Raw genomic sequence first — 15,756 nt, 5'->3', positions numbered from 1 at the left:
CTTACCTTAAATCTATGCCCCCTGTTTATTGATCCCTCCACCAAGGGGAAAAGTTCCTTTCTGTCTACCTTATCTATGCTCCTTATAATTTTATACTCCTCAATCATGTCCCCCCTCAATCTCCTCTGCTGCAGAGAAAATAATCCCAGTCTGTCCAATCTCTGCTCATAACTGAAACTCTCCAGCCCAGGTAACATCCTGGTAAATCTCCTCTGCACTGCCTCTCGTGCAATCATATCCTTCCTATAATGTGGATTCCAGAACTGCACACAATACTCTAGCTGTGGCCTAACCAGCGTTTTATACAGTTCCAGCATAACCTCTCTGCTCTTATATTCTATGCCTCGGATAATAGAGGCAAGTATCCCATATGCCTCCTTAACGACCTGATCTACCTGTCCCTTAACGATCTTATCTACCTGTCCCGCTACTTCCTAGAGTCCTACCATTCATCATGTATTCCTGTGCCTTGTTTGTCCTGCGCAAGTGCATCACCTCACGCTTATCCAGATTAAATTCCATTTGCCACTGATCAGCCCATCTATATCTTCCTGTAATCTAAGGCTATCCTCATTATTTACCACCCCACCAATTTTCGTGTCATCCGCGAACTTACTGATCAACCCTCCCACATTCAAGTCTAAAATTATTTATATATACCATAAACAGCAAGGGACCCAACACTGATTCCTGTGGAACCCCACTGGACACGGGCATCCAGTCACAAAAACACCCCTCGACCTTCACCCTCTGCTTCCTGCCACTCAGCCAATTCTGGACCCAGTTGGCCAAATTGCCTTGGATCCCTTGGGCTCTTACCTTCGTCATCTCCCATGCAGGACCTTATCAAAAGCCTTGCTCAAGTCCAAGTAGACTACATCAAATGCATTACCTTCATCTACACACCTGGTGTCCTGTTCAAAAAATTCAATCAAATTGGTCAGACATGACCTCCCCTTAACAAAGCCATGCTGATTGTCCTTGATTAATCCCTGCCTCTCCAAGTGTAGATTAATTCTGTCCCTCAGAATTGCTTCTAATAGTTTCCCCACCACTGAGGTTAGACTGACTGGCCTGTAGTTCCCTGGTTTATCCCTTCTTGAATAACAGTACCACATTGGCTGTCCTCCAGTCCTCTGGCACCTCTCATGTGGCCAGAGAGGTACTGAAAATTATTGCCAGCACCCTTCCTAACTCCTCCCTTGCGTCACTCAAAAGCCTGGGATACATTTCACCCGGGCCTAGAGATTTATCGTCTTTTAAGCCTTCTGTGCTAATTTCTTTAATTTTAACAATCTCCTTCTGCCTGATTTCCATACCCACGATGTCCCTCTCACTTGTGAACACCGACACAAAGTATTAATTTAGAACCTTATCTATGTCTTCCGGCTCCACTCACAAATTACCACTATGGTCCTTAATGGGCCCTACTCTTTCCCTAGTTATCCTCTTACTCTTAATGGTACTTGTAAGATAACTTTGTATTTTCCTTTATTTTACATGCCACTGTTTTTTCTATCCTCCTTTTTGCTGTCCTAATTTTAAGTTTCCCCCTACACATTCTATACTCCACTTGGGCTTCCGCTATTTTAAGCCCTCAGTATCTGCCATAAGCCTCCCTTTTTCTCTTTATCCAATCCTGTATATTCCTCGACATCCAGGGTTCCCTGGATTTGTTGGTCCCACCCTTTATCTTTACTGAAATATGTTGGCCCTGTACTCTCCCTATTTGCTTCTTGAATGAGCCTCACTGCTCTGATGCAGATTTACCTAAAAGTAGCTGCTCCCAGTCCACTCTGGCCAAATCATACCTGATATTAAAATCAGCCTTTCCCCCGATTTAGAACTCTGATTTCTGGCCCGGAGTGGGGAGAATAATGTCCCAGCCTCTGCCGGGTTAGAAGCTGCTTTTCCCCTGAAGGGATTGGAGTAAATCAACAATCCGACTGTCAGCTCCCGGGAAACTGTTCACCTCAGCACCAGGGGGAGAGGGAGGAGAGACCAGGAATGATTTCCCCCCCCCCACCCCCGTCTGAATGGAGCTGGACACAGGCCCTGCCTTTTTCTCATTCGGTCTGGTGAATGTGTCTCTCCTGTTGTCCTCCTGTCCCTGACTCTTTCCAACAAGCACCAAGATGTAGCTTGGCTGGTGGTGAGAAAGGCCCTTGCCGTCAGATCCTTCCAACATGCCAGGAGTCTCACCCCCTCTGCACGCTGCCCTCGAGGTGGCTGTGGTGGGGATGAGACCATTGTTCACCTCCTTGTGGATTGTGCCTTTGCAAAGGTCTGGAGAGAGATGCAGTGGTTTCTGTTGAGCAGTTCTGTGACACAGGACTCTGTGCTCTACGGGCTGTTCCCAGGGACACACACGGAGACAAACATCAACTTGGTGAATGACGCTCTTAGGTCTGCCCGAAACTTGTTGGTCTTCCAGCGCAAAGAATTATCCCCGAACGAGTGTTGCAGATTGGCACATTTCAAAGTCCAGGACTAGGTGCTGAGGGACGCACTTAATCTTGGGGCAGCTGCCGCAAAGGCCCAATGTGGAACGGTCGCTCTCTAAGATCTTTCTGCCATCGTGAACCGAGGGGCTTGGAACTGCTGAGAGCCCCTCAGGCTGTACAGCTCAAAATGAATGTGTGCATTGAATACTAATTGTATTATAAATGTATTGAAGCACCTCAGAGAGCAACATGACGTATGTTGATAACTCCAATCCCATTGTCTGATTGTCTGCATTGACCATATTGAAATGATTTATAACATTCATTGATTGTATTGATGTACCTTGTGGTCCATGTGTAAAAGTTGATTCTGGTTGTACTTATGTGATGGTGAATTTGAAATGTTTTGGAATGTTCTTCCAGGTATTTTATGAATAAAGTATATTTTTCAAAAAAAAGTTTTCCTCTTCGCAGATGCTGCCAGACCTGCTGAGTTTTTCCAGGTATTTTTATTTTTGTTTCAGATTTCCAGCATCCGCAACTTTTTGCTGTAATTTTTTTTTCACAGTTGCTGAAAGGATTCCCTGCAGCACTGATCTTTATTCACCTCACCATCTCCTGGATAAACCCCTTTAATACAGGAACCAGACTCTGGGTTTATTCTCGCGGAACCGATTTCAGATGTTTTTGGCGCGTCGGCATCACGTGATGTTCAAAACTAAAAGCGCGGGACGGGGGCGGGGCTGGATTGTCACATTGTCAGGTCACATTGTCAGTTAGTTGGGGGCGGGGCTGGATTGTCACATTGTCAGTGAGTTGGGGGGGGTGTTGTGTCAGGAATAATGACCCAGCTTCTGTCAGGACAAGCCGGGTTAAAAGCTGCTTTAGCCCTGAAGGGCTAGGAATAAATCAACGATCCGAGGACCGGCTCCAGGGAAACTGTTCACTTCAACCCCGGGGGGAGATGGAGGAGAACCGGAAATTATTCACCCCCCGCCCCACACGTCTGAATGGAGCTGGACACAGGCCCCGCATCTATGTTCCGGTTTAAGTTCCATGTTCCGCTTGTAACTGAGTTGTAATGTTCTGCTGATTTTGATATTTTACTGATTTCAATACCATCCGGTTATTTTTAATTCTGGCGGATTTTATTTCTCTCCCTCCGGGATTGTGTTTCTAACCCGTTTGTCCCTCTCCTGTTGTCCCCCTGTCCCCGGCTCTGAGCGGATCCCTCTCTCGGGGAATGGATGGAAAGGAGCTGCAGGTACTGTCAGTGTCTCACACCCGGGGGGAGGGAGGGAGATCCGGGGGGGGAAACTTTCCTTTATCTTCACCGGGATTCAGCTCTTTATTCTCCGGCTCCTGGTTGGATGGACTCGGGGACACTTCATCCTCTCTGACTGGGATTATTGGACAGTTTTCACCCCTTGCTGCAGGGCTCAGACTGAGGACTGGAGCCCGTGTCCCGGGTGGAGGGAGGGAGAGCCCAGGGTTCAGACCCGACCATGGGCTGGGAATGAGGGTCTGTTACTGGAGACAGTGTGTGATTATCCAAAAAGGCGGGAAAGTGACCGGAGCAATGATGAGGATCAGGTTGGAGTGGAGGGAGAGACGGAGACAGAGGGAGAGACAGACAGACAGAGCGAGAGTCAGGTATTTGCTAATAGCAACTCCGGGCCAGTCTCAGTTTGTGCAGCGGGAGAAGCCATTCATTCTGCGCCGGCTCGGTGCACATGCGGCTCTCCCGAGCCCGGGCTTTTTCTCCAGCTCCGGGGCGCATGCGCAGATTCTATCTTTTCCCCAGGGGGCGGGGATCAAACCCACGCATGCGCGTATCCCGTTCCTTTTCAGTCATCAACCTGATCAGGAAGTGAATCTGTTGTAAAGCGGGTAACTGTATTTTCTTGTTGCAGGGACACAACTTACAGAAACTACTCCTGTTGCTCAATGTTGTTGCTGCTGTTTCAGGTAAGTGCTGTGACTGCTGGAACATTTCAGCAGTGATCAAAGGGAGGGGGAATCAGGAATTCATCTTGCTTTAGGGAGCTGTGTGTACTGCAAGAGGAGCCATTGAGGGAGTGGACACAGTAGGTTCACATCACACACCATGATCATGAGAGCTGAAGGGAAGGCAGTTAATGTCTTCAGATTAACCGCTGTGATGTGAACAGTGGGATCTGGACACAGTAGGTTCACATTACACATCATGATCCTGAAACTTTTTGCATGGATTTTGATGGTGAATTCAAAGTGACGACAATGATGATGATGAAGAAAACAGCAACAAAGACAAAGTTTGAGCTCTGCTGCTTTTAGTGGATCTTAATGCTGGTCTTAGCTTAATTCTGGTTTAGCCCTAATGTCGTTGATACAGCAAAATCTCCAGCACCTGCTTAACGGAAAAGCACCAGGCACTAGGCCAGAGGTTGCCGATAACTGTTCAGGTGACAGGGAAGACATTGGACCGAGGTACCTGCGGACCGGCATTATTTTGTTAAGCGGGTGCTCATAGAGTCATTGAGGTCTACAGCACAGAAAAAGGCCCTTCGGCCCATCGACTCTGCGTCAAACAAGTACCTAACTATTTGACGCCTGTTTTCCAGCACTCGGCCCATAGCCTTGTATGCCATGGTATCGCAAGTGCACATCCAAATACTTCTTAAAAGTTGTGAAGGTTTCTACCACCCTTTCAGGCAGAGAGTTCCTGATTCCCACCACCCTGTGGGTGAAAAAATTCTTCCTCACATCACCACTGAGCCTCCTGCCCCTTACCTTCAATCAATGCCCCCTGGTTATTGATCTCTCCATCAAGGGGAAAAGTTCCTTCCTGTCTACCCTATCTTTGCCCCTCATAACGTTATACACCTCAACCATATCCCCCCTCGATCTCCTTTCCTCCAAGGAAAATAACCCCAGTCTATCCAATCTTTCCTCATAACAAAAACTCTCCAGCTCAGGCAACATCCTGGTAAACCTCCTCTGCACTCTCTCTAGTACAATCACATCCTTCCTATAATGCGGATTCCGGAACTGCACGCAATACTCTAGCTGTGGCCTAACCAGAGTTTTATACAGTTCCAGCATAACCTGGAGGAGGCACCAACAGAACAAGGAGGCTAACAAACAGTCAAAAGAAAAAACTTAGAGGAAAAGATTACAGAAGGGAAGAGCTGCTATCCAAGCAAGTAGCGGCAAATATCCCAAGCAGACACCAGTGGCAGCTGCTTCTCAGGCGAGGAAGGGCCGAAAAATCTCTACCAACCAGAAAAACAGCAAAGCACCAAGGCCGTAAAGGAGTCCAAGGGTTCCCAGCTGAGAAACACCAGAGGTGGCGAGGGGCCCAGTGATCACCGGGAGCAGCATTGCTGCCAACGTTCCCCAGCTCCAGGAATGTGAGAACAGCAACACAACCAGCGCAGCCCGGCCCTGGGAAACCAGGAGCAGCAACACAACCAGCGCAGCCCGGTCCTGGGAAACCAGGAGCGGCAACACAACCAGCGCAGCCCGGCCCTGGGAGTGTACGAGAGTATGCTTCTGGCCGGCAGCATGTCAGAATCCATGAGGAAAGGCATCATCACCCCCATCTACCATTGGAAGGGGAAAGGGAGGAAATTAGAAATGTTAGACCTATTTCACTGCTGAATGTGGACTATAAAATTTGGTCCAAGCTCATTGCCAATCGGGTCACCTCTGCTTTGGATTTGATGTCCAGCCTGACCAGACCTGTGTTGTACCCTGTGGGAAGATCTCATCCCTGAGTAGTGCAAGGCTATGTACAAGACATGGGTGTGGACACCTGCCTCATCAGCCTGGACCAGGAGAAGGCCTTTGACAGAATAACGCGCACCTACATGGTGGATGTACTCTCTAAAATGGGGTTTGGGGAGGGAATCTGCAATTGGATCCAACTGCTCTACACAAACATCACTAGTGTAGTTTCAATCAATGCGAGGGAATCAGAAAGCTTTCCAATGAAATCTGGAGTCAGGCAGGGCTGCCCTCTCTCCCCTATCCTGTTTGTTTGTTGCATAGAATCCTTTGCTGAGTCCATCAGGAAGGATCTGGGAATGAGAGGATTGATTATGAGGTGTGAGGCACTCTGGGCATTGCTGTACATGGCGCAGGTGTTGCCCGTACCCTGATCTTGTGCAGCAGTGGTCAGCCGAACCACCTTCAACTTTTTATCCGGAGGTCAAAGATGGATTGTGTCCATGGGGATGCCAGAGGCTCTGGATAGAGAGGTGTGGGTGGGAGAAAGATGTGCTCAACATCGCCCTCATCCTGCTGGCCATCTTTGTGTAGTAGCATCAAGTTGTGCGTAGACCCTCGGTATGCAAACAGCAAGTGTCTCTCTGTGCTGAGGTTGTGAAGGATGGGTCTGGCCACGCTGCCGCGGAACGCTCCAAATAGTTGGACCATGCCGTACCACCTGTCCCTCATGGAGAAGTTTATGCAGAAAATGCCTTCTGACCACAAGCCCATCAGGCAGTGGCCTGCATACAATGTCCTTGAGGCCCTGTGGGAAAAGAAGATGATGAATCCTGTTGGATGGTTCCCTGTGTAGCCTGTCAGGCATTTGGCAGAAAGCCTCATCGCCAGAACTTTCCAACAAGCACCAAGACATGGCTTGGCTGGTGGTGAGAAAGGTCCTCCCCGTCAGATCCTTCCTACATGCCAGGTGGCTTACCCCCATTGCTCTGAAGATGGCTTTGGTGGGGAAGAGACCGTTGTTCAACTTCTTGTGGAATGTGCCTTTGCAAAGAAGGTCTGGAACAAGACGCAGTGGTTTTTGTCGAGGTTCATCCTGAGCAGTTCCATGACACAGGACTCTGTGCTCTACGGGCCGTTCCCAGGGACACACACTGAGACAAACATCAACTGCAGCTGGAGGATCATTAACTCAGTGAAAGACGCTCTTTTGTCTGCCCGAAACCTGTTGGTTTTCCAGTGCAAAGAGTTGTCCCTGACCGAGTGTTGCAGACTGGCACATTCCAAGGCCCAGGACCACGTGCTGAGACATGCACGACTGCTTGGAGCAGCCGGCGTAAAGATGCAATGGGGCAAGGTCACTGTCTCTGACCTTCCAGACAGAGCGCACAGAGGGGCTGGGAATTGTATAGACCCCTCGGGCTGTATGCTAGACATTGGTTTGATATGTTAAATATCACATGTATCACGGTGGTATTGAGGTATCTCAAGTGCAACATTATGTCAAATTTGAATTTCATTGTTCTTTGTGTAATGACCATTTTGAAATGATTTGGAATGTTCATTCAGATTTCTTTCTCCAAAACTAAAGTTTATTCATAAAATAATGATCATGAGAGTTGAAAGGAAGGCAGTTAATGTCTTCAGATTAACCCCTGTGATGTGAAGAGTGGGATTTGGATACTGAGCAACACTGGGTGACACAGGGATGGGTGACTGGGATCTGTTGGGACTGGGATGGGGTCATGAGCACTGGGATCAGGAGTCCGAGACCGTCCTGGGATCAAATAGAACTGGGAATGGTCCAAGAGCATGGGGAGTAGAGTCATCAGGACTGGGGATTCCAATCTTACATTTCAGGGTCAGTTTTCTGTTCCTGAGCTCCACCTCACATTGTGCAGCCCATAGTCTGTGATTTTTCTCCCAATGGGAAGTGACCAATATCCTGATGTGTTCTCCCAGCATGTGTACAAATTAAAAACATGTGATTGAAAGTGCTGTCCAGCTGCTCTGTGCTTACAAATCTCCAGCACAAGCTGGTTTTAGTTGAAGGCCCTTAATTCCTGAGCTTTAACCTTCCCACAGAAATGAAAGCAGTGAGTTACTTATCAGTGTTTCTTGTCAATCGAGCATCGCAGTGTAACCATGTGAAACTTGGGATGTAACGTACCAGCAGGGAGGTTATATCTATGGATAAATACTTTCAATCTTTTCCAGGTTACTCACCTGTCTCAGTTTCTGGGTTCCTTGGGGAGCAGGTTGTACTGCCCTGTACCTACAAAGGGAATGCCCCAGTCTCTGATTTACTGGTGATCTGGGAGACAGCCAAGGGTGAAATTTTGCAGAAGTTCATCACTCGGAACAATGATTTGACAGAACAAGGTCCACAATTCAGAAACAGAACAAACCTGTTCAAAGATCAACTGGGACAAGGCAACTGGTCAGTTCTGATCTCTGACCTCAGGGAGTCAGACCAGAACCAGTATTTATGTGACATTCACAAGAGGATAACTGTGGGTTATATAACAGAGCAAACTGATATCATCCATCTTTCTGTGACAGGTGAGAGGTTTCTGCTTCAGGTATTCTGTATGTAATCTCTGTATGGGTTTGGTAGTTCAGTGGTTATGTTACTAGACTAGTAATACAGAGGCCTGGACTAACTATCCAGAGGATGAGAGTTCAAATCCCAGCATGGCACTTGCAGAATTTAAATTCAGTTTATTAAATAAAAATCTGGAAATATAAAGTTGGTTGTAATAAAAGTGACCCTGAAGCTGTTGGATTGTTGTAAAATCCCAACTGGTTCACGAATGTCCCTTGAGGGAAGGAAACCTGCTGTCCTTACCCAGTCCCACAGTAACCTGGTTGGTTAAGCTGGCCTAGGAGGTCAGAGGGCAGTTAAAAATGAATTGATATCAAACCATTGGAAAGAAAGAGTAGAATAAAACTGAATCATCACTAGCTTCGCCCCAGGCATCGAATTAGGAAACAACACAGACAAACCCAGGCCAGTTGACATTGCAAAGTCCCCTCACTAACATCTGATGTCCAAGTTGGGAGAGCTGTCTGGCAGAGTCATATTCACAGAATTAACTCTGAATGCCAGTCTCTATCACCATCCCTGAGTATATTCTGTCCCACTGGCAGGACAGTCCCACCAGAGGTGCAGTATACAGTCCGGAGGGAGTGGTGCCGGGTATCCTCAACATTGACTGTGAACCCCATGAAGCCTCACAGCTTCAGGTCAAACACAGACCTGGAAACCTCCTGCTGATTATCACCTACTGCCCTACCTCAGCTGATGAATCAGTACTCCTCCATGCTGAACACCACTTGGAGGAAGCAGTGAGAGTGGCAAGGACACAGAATGTACTGAGTGGGGACTTCACTGTCCATCACCAAGGTGGGTCAGTAATACCATCACTGACCAAGCTGATGGAGCCCTGAAGGACAGAGCGGTCAAACTGGGTGATGGAAGGAGTTAATGGAGCTATCAAGTTGCACTCACTCTCCAGCAAAGAGCTCTGTCTGTCTCCAGATGTTGGGGTGCAGGAGGTGGGGCCCATCACACCTCTCAGGCAGCCTTTACAAGACCCAGTGCGCTTACCTTGAAAGTGTATCCCAGTAGACCCAGGATGCTGGGAGGATTCTCTCCACAGGGGGATGTAGGCTGCTGGGAATGATCCTGCTCAGGGTAACTCTGGAAAACTTCCATTCTACCCCCCACAGTTAATGCAATCCTGTTGGATTTTTCACTCTGCCCACCCTGTTCCTGACCCTTCCAGATCAGTTTGAACCAAGTCTCGTTCCTCCCAGGATGTGTTTCCCTAAAGCCCGATAGAGTCTTTGAACACTTCTGCAGTTTGTTTCACACACAATACTAAACAAATGATGTTTTCTTTAGAGCGAGATCAAACACCTGTACCGACCACGCCTGTACCAGGTAAATCAATTTCTAAACTATTGCATTTGTTTTCAGCTCTTACATTTGAACATGCTGCAGAGACAGGTAGTAACATGGAAGGTTTGAAATGCTGTGTGGTATTTCACCATAGAATGATTCTGTGAGAGTGAATGGTGTGGATCACTGTAACCTGTAACTGTCCTTAAACTACCTGGAATTGTTATTTCTGTTTGAATCTCACCTTCCTGTCTCTCAGATGCAAAACTCTGAGGATTCCTGTTCCCACTAGCATTCTGGAATTCTGTGTGGAAAGTCTTGGTACAATTATAACCGAACCCTCCTGTTGGGAAACTGAGGGGATTTGGTGTAACACTGGTTGATGTCAGTGGAGAGTAATATTGACCTGGGTGTAAATCCGTGTTTCACGCAATCCCGTGGCTTTCCTGATCTGCAAATTAGTTTAAAATTCACGTTCTATTTCAGCGGACAGTTGGGTTTAATTGGAGGGAGTTTGTTGCTGGTCAGTGTCCAGTTATCTCAATTGGAAAGCATGTATCCATCACATTGTGGGACAAAGTGTGTGTGCAAGAAGCTGTGGGGTGGCCTGGTGTGCGTGTGATAACTGTATCTAACCTCCCACATCCCTCCAGGTCTAGAATTAACCGGGGATCTGTTTGTAGTGGGGTTGGTTCTGAAACACTAGGTGCTGAAGGTCTCTGCTGTTAATTTTGTTACTGTGTCCCAGTCTGTTAATATCTTCATTCTGTCTCTACATCATGTACTTTGTACAGGAGTACGGTCTGGATTTGAAATTGGAATTGGAGTTCTTGTTGGTTTTTTTGCTGGAGTTTTGCTTTCTGGAATTGTGGTTTGCGTATTCCAAAAGCGACAAAAATGGTGAGTTGAAGAATGTTTCATTGTTTCCATTTTAATCCTGTTTTTGTTTTATAATGTTTTCTTCAATATTGCTGACATCTAAACCTGTCCATTTACTGAGCTGTGAGGATGCTTCAATCCACCCTATCGTTGAGCAGCATTATCCAATCACTTCCAGCTTGTCATCGTGCGCAGTCCGGTGCGAGTGCCCTTCCGCTGCCTCTCTGCCCGGCTGCAGGATGGCGCAGAGACTGAATACTGCTTTCCGGGCCATAACTCCAGGATGGACGGTGGGATTGACACATGGTCAACAGCTGCTTGTGGGGCTTTTGTTATGAGGAGACGTTGAGTAGGTTGGGCCTGTACTTATTGGAATTTAGAAGAATGAGAGGCGGCCTTATTCGAACATTAAAGATTCTTCAAGGGGCTTGACAGGGTAGAAGCGGTGAGGTTGTTTCCCCTTGTGGGAGAGTCTAGGACCAGACGGTATACTCTCAGAGCAAGGGGTCGCCTGTTTAATACAGAGCTGAGGAGGAATTTCTTCTCTGAGGGTTGTGAATCTGCAGAGGGCTGTAGAGGCTGGGTCGTTAAGTATATTCAAGGCTGAGATAGATTTTTAATCCGTAAGGGAATCGGGGGTTATGGGGAACAGGCAGGGAAGTGGAGTTCAGGATTATCAGATCAGCCATGATTTCATTGAATGGCAGAGCTGACTTGATGGGCTGAATGGCCTATTTCTGCTCCTGCATCTTATGGTCTTATGCCTTGGCTGGCTACGGAAAACGGTAGCTGTGCGCTGCCCACAGTGCATTGCCTGGCCGAGCTAGAGCCCAGAGACCATAACTGGTTTTCAGTGAATAATTTCGGCGTGCTGTGCCCGAACACTTCGCTGCACAGGAGGCTGCTAGACAGCCGAGCAGGCAGTTTAACATCTCAGCTGAAAGACAGCACTTCCAACAGTTCAGCACTCACTCGCTCACTCCCCCCCTTTCCCCCCACTCCCCTATTGTTTGGGGGGCCCCGTGCCACAAGGGTTTGATTGTAAATCTGCTGCTGTTCATCCTTGAATTTATTTAGGACTGAGATAGACAGATTTTAACATTCTCATCCTTTTATCAAACATTCTGTGGCCTCACTCCTCCCCATGTGTAACCTCCTTCAGCCCCACAACCCTCAGATCTCTGCACTCCTCCAATTCTGGTGTCTTCAGAATCCTTGATTTTCCATCGCTACATCATTGGTGGCTGAGCCTTTAGCTGCCTGGGCCCAAACTCTGGAATTCCCTCCCTCAACCTCTGCCTCTCTGTGTGTGTCTGTCTCTCTTCCTTACCTCCGAACAACACTATTTGCTCCTTAAAGCCTACCCCACTGTCTGAACTCTCGTGTAGCTTGATGTCAAAATTTGCTTCGTTAGCAATTAGATATGTTCTGTTCAAGGTTCTATATAAACGCAAGTTGTTGTTGTTCAGTATGCTACACTTTTCAAACCACTGCCCTTTAACCAGGATATTTGATGATTCAGTCACTGGGAAGACCATCTCGGATTCCCTTGTTTCATTCAATCTCCAAATCTCCGTGCTCACCACCTGTCCCCACATACGCCCCTCACAGTGGGAGGAGGAACTATTGGAGGATTCTCTAACTCTATCCCTGGCCCTTCCACAGCTCCTGTGGAGTGTCCAACTCTTGCCCATTGCCTCCCCTATAAGCCTCCTCTCCTCTGCCCTCTGTGCTCCATCACCGTGCAGCTCCTGTGACCCATTTGCCAGCTGTCATTGGTACCCAGAATATGGAGTGTAATTTAATCGATCTATGCTCCTGAACGGCTCCTTTACATACTTGTCCAAAGTGTTGGATTCTTTTCATGTCACCTGAACTCTGCTGGTTTTTCTCTCCTAGGAATTGTGTTCAAAATCAACACTCCAACAATCAGAATGAAGGACCTAATGATGTCCTTTGACAGAGGTAACCTATTGAGGTGAAGCACGGGGCCTTGTGACAACAGCACCTGAGCATCGGATGGAGCGGCTGGAGAACAAAACCTTCTGGGGACCAGGACTGCCCAGCACTAACTGACCTTCCACTTCACTGAGCCTGGGTCAGGGAGCGGAAAATCAGCCCAGTATTTGTGGTTATCAAGTGATTCCTGGTGGAAAGGCTGAGCTCAGGATTGGGACCAACAATCACTTCCCATTTTGCACAAACGGGAGGGAAACTCATTGTGGAAGTATTTTCCCTTTACTGGAAAAGTAGTCCAAGTATTTCAAACTCTCAGGAACATACAGGACAATCTTTAGCTGTGTAACCCATTAATCACTCCGTGTGAGATGGTAACTTCCAAAAAATCCTATTGATGAGTGAGTGGGAGCATCAGGCAGTTTCTGGTGAATGTATTCACTTGTTCTCAGTGTGGATGATGCTGCCAGGGCCCCATTTATTGTCCATCACTACTTGAAGCACTGCAGTCCTTGTAGTGATGCTGCTCCCATGGAGGTAAATGTGGAAAGAGGCTTCAGAAATTCCCTCTGCATCTGGCCAAAGGTATGCTGATATATCCTTTTCTTTCAATCTTACTTTTCCGTTATATTTTTAGAATGGTTATTAACACAATGAAGTTTTAGTTTCAACTCTGGTCATATTAGTCAATGGATATATTAAATATTTTATATGTATTATGCAGACATATTTATATTTAAATGGTACTTTTCTTTTGGAATTATTATTACATTATTATCAGTGCCTGTTTTATATCCAGAATTTTGATTCTAACTGGTTTACAGATTAAAACTGCCTGTGACCAAAAATTATGCGTTTGTATATTTGACTCTCGCTTTAATCCACAGTTTTTAATGCAAACCTTGGACAGGTGGAGTCATGGAATGATAGAGGGGAGGCCATTCAGCCCATCATGCTTGTAGTGACTTTATATCCATTTAGACCTAATTCCCCGCTCTTTCCACCAGACCCCTGCAATTATATCCCCTTCAAGTATTTGTCCAGTTCCCCTTTGAAAGTTCCTATTGAATCTACTTCCACAGCCCTTTCAGGCAGCACCTAATCACACTTCAGATGTATGCATTATTATTGGGATAAATTTGCTGAATTTGTATTGAATCACAGATATTCAGCTGTGGAATTTTTAACTGTCAGTAAATAAATACTGAATTTTATAAAAAGCCTCCCATTCACAAATTGGAGAGCGGTAACACTTTCACTGTCTCCTGTTATTTTTCAAAATATTCATTCATGACTTGTAGGTGTCGCTGGCTGGGCCAGCATTTATTGCTTATCCCTAATTGCCCTTTAGAAGGTGGTAGTGAGCTGCCTTCTTGAACCGCTGCCGTCCATGTGTTGTAGGAACACAGTGCTGTTAGGGAGGGAGTTCCAGGATTTTGACCCAGCGACAGTGAAGGAAGGGCGATGTGGTTGCAAATCAGGATGTTGAGTGGCTTGGAGGAGAACTTCCAGGTGGTGGTGTTCCCATGCATCTGCTGCCCTTGTCCTTCCAGGTGGGAGCGGTTGTGCTGCTGAAGGTGCCATGGTGATTGCTCAGTGCATCTTGTAGGTGATACAAATCAAGGAGGCTGCTTTGTCCTGTATGGTGTCGAGTTTGTGTGTTTTTCGAGCTGCACCCACCCCGGTAGGTGGGGAGTATTCCCATCACATTCCTGACTTGTGCCTTGTAGACAGGTGGACAGGCTTTAGGAGGTCAGGAGGTGAGTTGTGCACCTCAGGATTCCAGAGAGTTGCTCGCCCCATGATGTTGACAGTGGGGGATTAAGCGATGTTAATGCAATTGAATGTCATGTGGTGATGGTTAGATTTTCTCTTATTGGAGATGGTCATTGCCTGGCACTTGTGTGGCACAAATGATATTTGCCAGGGTATTGTCCAGCCTTATGCATTTGGACATAGGCTGCTTCAGTATCTGAGGAGTCATGAATGGTGCTCAACATTGTGCAATCGTCAGCAAACATCCCCACTTCTGACCTTATGATGGAAAGAAGGCCATTGATGAAGCAGCTGAAGATGGTTGGACCTAGGACACTACCCTGAGGAACTCCTGCAATGATGTCCTGGAGCTGAGATGATTGACCTCCAACAACCACAACCATTTTCATTGTGCTAGGTATGACTTTAACTAGTGGAGAGCTTTCCCCCGATTCCTATTGACTCCAGTTTTGCTAGGGATCCTTGATGCCTCAATCTGTTAAATGCTGCCTTGATGTCAAGGGCAGTCACTCTCACCTCACCTGAGTTCAGCTCTTTTGTCCATGTTTAAACCAAGGCTGTTATGAGGTCAGGTGCTGAGTGGCCCTGGTGCAACACAAACTGATCATCAGTGAGCAGGTTAATGCTAAGTAAGTGCCACTGACAGCACTGTTCATAACCCCTTCCATCACTTTACTGATGATCGAGAGTAGACTGATGGGGCTGTAATTGGCCAAGTTGGATTTCTCCTGCCTTTTGTGTACAGGACGTACCTGGGCAGATGCCAGTGTTGTAGCTGTAATGGGCCAGCTTGGCTGGGGGCACAGCAAGTTCTGGAGCACAACTCTTCAGTACTATTACCAGAATGTTGTCAGGGCCCATAGCCTTTGCAGTATCCAGGGCGTTCAGCCGTTTCTTGATATCACGTGGAGTGAATCGAATTGGCTGAAGACTGCTGGGGACCTCTGGTGGAGGCTGAGACAAATCATCCACTCGGCACTTTTGGCTGAAGATTGTTGCGAATACTTCAGCCTTATCTTCTCCACTTATGTGCTGGGCTCCTCCATCATTGCGGATGGGGATATTTGTGGCGCCTCCTCCAGTGATTGT

The 15,756-nt window shown here is 47.1% G+C and overlaps 1 protein-coding gene across 1 annotated transcript; it reads left to right on the top strand.

Annotated features, from left to right (window-relative positions):
• The first annotated feature begins 3,501 nt into the window (after positions 1-3,501).
• On the top strand, positions 3,502-14,146 carry LOC121271088 (CD276 antigen homolog). Its single transcript, XM_041176831.1, has 6 exons — positions 3,502-3,708; positions 4,358-4,412; positions 8,370-8,714; positions 10,060-10,098; positions 10,851-10,956; positions 12,835-14,146. The coding sequence occupies exons 1-6, from the start codon at positions 3,688-3,690 to the stop codon at positions 12,893-12,895; spliced, it is 627 nt and encodes a 208-aa protein (XP_041032765.1). The 5' UTR covers positions 3,502-3,687; the 3' UTR covers positions 12,896-14,146.
• Positions 14,147-15,756: the final 1,610 nt, after the last annotated feature.

Source organism: Carcharodon carcharias, chromosome 29 (assembly GCF_017639515.1).
Source record: "Carcharodon carcharias isolate sCarCar2 chromosome 29, sCarCar2.pri, whole genome shotgun sequence".
Classification (NCBI taxonomy): Eukaryota; Metazoa; Chordata; class Chondrichthyes; order Lamniformes; family Lamnidae; genus Carcharodon; species Carcharodon carcharias.
This window is presented reverse-complemented; position numbering and strand designations above follow the sequence as displayed.